General features: G+C 40.0%; 1 protein-coding gene across 1 annotated transcript; it reads left to right on the top strand.

Moving 5' to 3' along the window:
* Positions 1-4,147: 4,147 nt before the first annotated feature.
* On the top strand, positions 4,148-5,697 carry LOC103512480 (beta-1,4-mannosyltransferase egh-like). The gene has a single exon (XM_008477241.2). It carries the CDS (start codon positions 4,882-4,884, stop codon positions 5,695-5,697), a length of 816 nt encoding a protein of 271 aa, XP_008475463.1. The 5' UTR covers positions 4,148-4,881.
* The last annotated feature ends 1,217 nt before the right edge of the window (positions 5,698-6,914 follow it).

Below are 6,914 nucleotides of genomic sequence, written 5' to 3'. Positions count from 1 at the left end.
GCTTCGGCTGACACACCATGTGCCGTTTCCCCCGGGGGGCCGTTTAGGGGGGGGGGGGGGGGGGGGCATTTGGCCCCTTTTCCCCGAGTCCGGCTCCTGAAAGGGGGCTTGGAGCCAGCAGTTTTTTTAAGAAGGAAAATAAAATACGACTGCCAGCCTAGTTAGCTTGGAGGGGAGCGCGTCTGCCTTGTAAGCGCTAAGTCTCATGTTCAATGCCCATCTGGGGTAGATTTTATCCTGAACAACGAGGTTCGTTCTCGGAACGGCTGGCTTTTCCTGTCCAATCTTCCTTATCTGTTCGCTTTCGGGATGATAAGACCTTAGCAGTCACAGTTCCCTTTATCAACTTACGTACACTTGCATCCATGGCCACGCATACCTCAGTCGGTATTTGGCCTCCCTCTATCAAACCTCGTGAAAGTCTTCAGAAAATACTCGTAAGAGGTTCTATTTGAGATTTGGACGAGTACTTCTGATTGGTTCAAAGGTTTTCGTACCTGTGGCGTCCAATTCTTTTTTTTTCTCTCCTCTTCTTTCTTCTTCTCCTCTTCCTCCTGTGTTTGTCCCCATTATGAGTGTTTAAAAGGGCACCCAAGTTTAAAGTCCCATCACCCTGACCCGCCATTTTCCGGGACAGAACTAAAAGTAATCAACCAATCTTCTTAAAGAAAAGCTGCTATAAAAAGTTTTGCCCGCAAGTCTCAATGAACAAACTTTCTATAAACACGCTCTCTGTGGCAAAGTGAATCTCTCTCGACTTTCAGATTGTGATTGAATTAGATGATAGTCGTCTGCACATTTTAAAAAATCTGAAACATGGAGAGAGAGAGAGAGAGAAAAAGAGGAAAAAGGAGGGGAGAAGGAGGAGGAGGAGGGGAAGAAGGAGGAGGAGAAGAAGAAGAAGGAGGAGGAGGAGGAGAAGAAATCTCTCTCGACTTTCAGATTGTGATTGAATTAGATGATAGTCGTCTGCACATTTTAAAAAATCTGAAACATGGAGAGAGAGAGAGAAAAAGAGGAAAAAGGAGGGGAGAAGGAGGAGGAGAAGGAGGAGGAGGAGGAGGGGAAGGAGAAGAAGAAGAAGGACGAGTAGGAGAATAATAAGAAGGAAGAGGAGAAGAAAAAGGAGAGGAGAAGAAGAAGAAGGAGGAGGAGGAGAAGAAGAAGGAGGAGGAGAAAGGGAGGTAGGGGTAGGACGTAGGACGACTCAAAAGTTGCTGCGAATCTTCATTCTGCAATTTTGACTGAACTTTGCGAAGCATAAAACATCATCATGGTGATAGGAAGCAATCTCTTCAGTCTCAAGGACATCCATGAAGGAAGAAAGAGGAGAAGGAGAAGGAAATACATCGGATACTCGATATATCGAAGTTTAAAAACATCGATGTATCGAACATCGATGTTTTCGTCTCGATGTCCCAACCCTACTTTTCAGTCCTATGCGAGCAGTATAAATAAGCACTATTATTATTAGGTATTATTATTATTACTTAATATACACATGTAGGGATACCTACTTTAGGTATCAAAACCTTTGGTTTGCTATCCTTTGTCTGATGGCAACCTGCTGATGTGCTAAGAAGGTGACAAAGCATTGCTCTCTCTCTAGAAGGCTAGGAACTCTAGGACGGCAAAATCGCAACGTGTGAAAGAGACCAGGACCTTAAGGGGCTTCCTTCGAGCTTCATTTTTCTCCTTTCCTGTAGGCGAGACTCCGAAAAATTGGAGCACCCAGAGACGTCGTAAGTGTAATTCGTGTACCGCAACGAACACTTGAATTATTTACTCGAGAGAGCGATATTCAACAACTTTCCTTTGGAAATTGCACCCCCCAAAGTTTTCTCGGATTTTCCCCCATCGAGAAAATCTGTACGGGAGAAACCTATAGAAGCATATTAAAAAGATTACCCCCCGGGGGCCGAGAGAGCCATTTTAGAGAGCAATTATGTTTGTGTATGGGGATAGGAGAGACCGGTGGCGAATCCCGGAAATCCCGGAATTCATGAAAGCTAGAGAGGGGATTCTAGAGAGGCACCACTTCCACTGGCGTATATGCCAGTCCCGCAGGAACACTTTCTGGGGCTCCGAAGCCCATACACAAAAAGCTCACTCTGAGGCTTAGGTGTACTGGCAAACAGCCCTAAATTTTGGGTTAAGCCCTAAAATTCCTATAATACTCGTAATTTAGAGCATCCATCTTCCCCGTCAATTTATTTACTGAGGGGACCCCGTAAAAACCTGTCGGGGGACGAGGAATTTAAAAAATACCCGAAAAAGGATTTATGCCACTGATCGCTTTCCTTTCTGCGGGGTTCTCACGGCTTTTTTAAAAACTTACCGAAAATGGGAAGTGATTTAGTCATTAAGTCATTATTCAAACTGAATACGAAAATCACCGGCAGATCGGCATACTGTAAAAGGGTTTATATCTTACGAGTATTAGCTTCCCCCTTTGAAAATCTCACGCCACACCTCTGGTGGCGTGAGATAAAAGTCTAACATCCTAATAATACTTGGTAATAGTAACTTCCTAATAATGGTGGCAAAGTGTACCGCATCTCTCTAGACATGGTAGTTAGAATACCTGAAGCTTAACTTGAACGTAACCAATAAAATTGTGCAAGTTTGTCGTTTTGAAAGAGGAGCGGGAAATTTATGTTAAGTCGCGCCGTTTTTAGCCCGCTTACGTCGGATAATGAGCTTACCCTTACCCTTTTGGGTAACTTGTTGCCAACATGCCAACCATTTACATAGACTTGGATCTACATGGTAGGTAATTGTTGAAAAAAAAAAAAAAAGGATTAGTGAAATGTTTGATACGTATCTGTCAGGGTCAGGGAGATGTCGTTTACCAAAGGGCCTACACAGTACACAGTACACAGAAGTCTAATTTGTCTCTCAGTCTAGCTGATGAGGATTAACAAGTCCAAAACAGTAGGCCTTGTTGTGGAGGTCTGCCCTCTATAGGAGAACAGGTTTAACTCTTTAAAGATGTGGAGAGCCAAAAAGCTTCCCAACAATGGTACATAATAATATTATGTACTTATTGTTAATTTTTAAATTTGATTCAGCACTTCCCCAAATCGAAAACCTTAAGGCTGTGTTTATGTACAGGGCTGAGATGAGCTCGGACGAGGTGAGATAGGATATTGTTTCTACAGTTTTGCATTGGAGTGGTAACTTAAGCAAGGATAGCGTGGGATTGTTGGGCATTTTTTCTAACCCTCTGTCCCGGCGGCAATTTTTAAAATTTATTTTATATTTATTTTTGTTTGCTTTGTAATTCGCTTGTTTGTAATATCTAATTTAAATGAAAAGTATAATATAAACGTGCAAACTAGAGATAAAAAGTAAAAAATGAATTCAGATTGTACGCGTTTTTTTTTTTTTGCCAAATTTAGACCTTAATTCGTACCTAGAACATTCTGCTTGTTAACATTCTATTTACTTGTTAAGTTTTAAAATTAAAAGTTGTGCTTGGAACCTGATGGTGTTTATTGACGCATTGTCTGATTTACTATAAAGTACAGATGCATGAAGAACGTCCAACGAAATGGACCATATTAGATTGAACAAGATGGTACCAAGGTAGTTACTAATTGTTATTTTTGGGTGCAAACCCATTTCTTAGCGCAAAGCCCGACAGTACACGCTCAGGTGCGTAGCCAACAAATAACATATATCAATATATCATACTAAAAATTAGAGACAAAAGGCTGAGTGCATCATGAACCACATGTCCTTTTATGTAGGGTGTTTAGGTACCTACCTACAGGGTAAATTACAAATTATTCAAGTACCTTTGTACACACGAGGAAGTAGATTTGGAAACCCGTCTTTTAGGGCTATTTACGCCTACACCCAAGCCTCAGAGTGATTTTTTACTTTCCTTATCCTATAGGAAGTAGGAAGGAAAGTAATGTAATCGGGTCAAATTTTCGATGGTCAGATTTTTTTCAAGTAGGTACCTAAGTAGGTACTAAGTTTAAAAAAAAAAAGTAAAAATGAAGAAAATTATTTTCGGTACACATGAACAGGGTGCCTAAAAATTATGCACAGTATCGATAAAAAATTATGCACACTATTCAAAGTAGGGGAAGGTGGCCATGTTCTCATACACCATTTTGTTTTGCGTCTCTCGTCAATCCATTTTCTTCTTTTTCTTGTCCTCGTCGTTGGATGAAAATAGTCGCGAGACGCCCTTCTTTCTAGCTCGCTATGCTATTTTGATGGGCGGTTGATTGTTTTATGTGAGTTCGGAAGAATTTTAATCGGTTTTATTTTATTTCTGTGTGTAAATATAAAGTTAAAATCAAGTATATATTCTCCCTACCTTCTTAATAACTTAATTTATGATTAACCTCCTTGAGCTAAATTTCCTGTAATCCAATATCAACTCGGTAATAGGTTAAATCGTTTCTGTGTCAAACTTGTTTGTTAAAATTGAATCAAAAGTGGCAAAGTTCGATGTAAGTTGGTAACAGAAGTGGATGAAAAGTCAAGTAGTCAAGCCAGAGAATCATTTTAGTTAGCTTGAAGTTTGTTTTTCACTAGGAATACATAATAATGATAGTAATAGCGCCTATGTAGACAGAAGAATCAACCTTTACCACTACAAGTCAGTTTGTCTAATCCACCAAGTGGTTTCAGTTTTAATTACTAATGTTCCTAGATACCTATAACATCTAGATTTTAGAGTTAACAAAAAATAATTTTATCAGTGCTGTGATTTTTAGTTTCTGGATATCCCAGTGAAGTTCCAACCTCTACAATTATGTTTCAAAATCAAACCAAAAGATGCATCTAATCCTTCTTGGATTTCCCCTGGTATCATAGTGTTCAATGTTGAGATCTGTATGTTGAAAAGGATTGGCATCCACCATGTTAAGCAGTCGCTCCAAACACTTGCTACACTGCCTCCTCTTGTTCACTGTTATCGTTGTGTTTGAGCTCTTCACTGGAGGTGTTAAACTAACACCAGAGTCTACATTTGACCCTTGGGTTCGGTATGGATTTTTTGGATGTAGTATTTTGTATATTTTAAGATATCTAACATTTCTGCCTCTGCCACAAGTGCTGTTCAACTTTGCTGGGTTAGTTTTCTACAATGCTTTCCCTGATAAAGTAGTGTTGAAAGGTTCACCTCTCCTGGCACCATTCATTTGTATAAGGATTGTTACAAGAGGAGATTATGCTCAGTTGGTGAAGGATAATGTGGCTCGCAACATGGCAAGATGTAATGAAGCAGGCTTGGAAAACTACATCATAGAAGTTGTTACAGATAAACCAGTGGGTCTACCTATTCACAGGAGGATACGAGAAGTTGTAGTACCCAAGTCTTACAAAACAAAGAGTGGGGCTTTATTTAAAGCTAGAGCTCTACAGTACTGCCTAGAAGACAATGTGAATATCTTATCTGGATCAGACTGGGTTGTTCATTTGGACGAGGAGACTCTTCTTACTGAAAATTCTATTCGAGGTGTACTTAACTTTGTATTGGATGGCAAACATCACTTTGGACAAGGATTGATCACCTATGCTAATGAAGAAGTTGTGAATTGGGTGACTACCCTGGCAGATAGCTTCAGAGTGGCAGATGATATGGGCAAGCTACGACTTCAGTTCTCACTGTTCCACAAACCTCTGCTCAGTTGGAAAGGATCCTATGTAGTAACTCAGGTAAGCTACATAACTTAAATTAATTTCTATTTGCCTAGTTTCTTAGTAAGTAAAAACCGAAGTGCCGCGGATTTCGCGATTATTTTCGCGGATTTCGCGATTATTTTCGCGGATTTCGCGATTATTTTCGCGGATTTCGCGATTATTTTCGCGGATTTCGCGATTATTTTCGCGGATTTCGCGATTATTTTCGCGGATTTCGCGATTATTTTCGCGGATTTCGCGATTATTTTCGCGGATTTCGCGATTATTTTCGCGGATTTCGCGATTATTTTCGCGGATTTCGCGATTATTTTCGCGGATTTCGCGATTATTTTCGCGGATTTCGCGATTATTTTCGCGGATTTCGCGATTATTTTCGCGGATTTCGCGATTATTTTCGCGGATTTCGCGATTATTTTCGCGGATTTGGCGATTTTGTTCGCGGATTTTGCGATTATGTTCGCGGATTTGGCAATTATGTTCGCGGATTCGCGTCCCGAATCGACATTTTGGATATTTGGCAAGCCTACTCATTCGGAATACGGCAATAAATCAAATTACCTATAAATTTCTGTCTCAGATCTGATAAAAGAAATAACTGAGATGAAAGAAATAGTTCATCAGGATCTCAGATAAACCAAGTAAATTGCATACCAAACTATTGAAACAAAAACAACAAATCCAAGTATACAAGAGCTAATAGCTGAAAGTAAATACCTATACTACAGACTCTACAGACCATTTATTTACCTGGTAGCACGTGCAATATGTCAGTGGCTAGGTACATTTATCACATCTCTCATTACCTTATTAGCGAGTGCAAACGGGACTGTTATTACAATAGGCACCATCCTCCCTAGCTATTCGTATTTGCAAAATAGTTTTTATTACACCTTACAAAAATCTGGTGTGAACATCACACGACTTTCCTTATTCTATTGAATGATGCTTATTTGAGTGTTCTTTTACCCTAACTTTTACAATATCTCTAACCGTTTTGTCGCTGTAGCTGAAAACCTCCAAAAAACGGTCGAAATCTGTCCAAAAGCGGTCAAAATACCGCCAAGCGCAGCAACCATCTCAACCAATTGTTTTGCATCCTTGTCACATTTGTGAACTACATACCAAATTTTAAGTCTCTAGCTTTTACCGTTCTCGAGATATTTTGTTTACAGACAGACACACACACGGACCAATGGCTGAAACTTTGGATTTAGGCTCTAGGGACCTCAAAACGTGTTTTGGCACTAAAA

This window comes from Diaphorina citri, unplaced genomic scaffold (genome assembly GCF_000475195.1).
Source record: "Diaphorina citri unplaced genomic scaffold, Diaci psyllid genome assembly version 1.1 scaffold843, whole genome shotgun sequence".
In the NCBI taxonomy this organism is placed as follows: Eukaryota; Metazoa; Arthropoda; class Insecta; order Hemiptera; family Psyllidae; genus Diaphorina; species Diaphorina citri.
The sequence above is the reverse complement of the archived record's forward strand: the minus strand, read 5'-3'. Positions and strand labels throughout refer to the sequence as shown.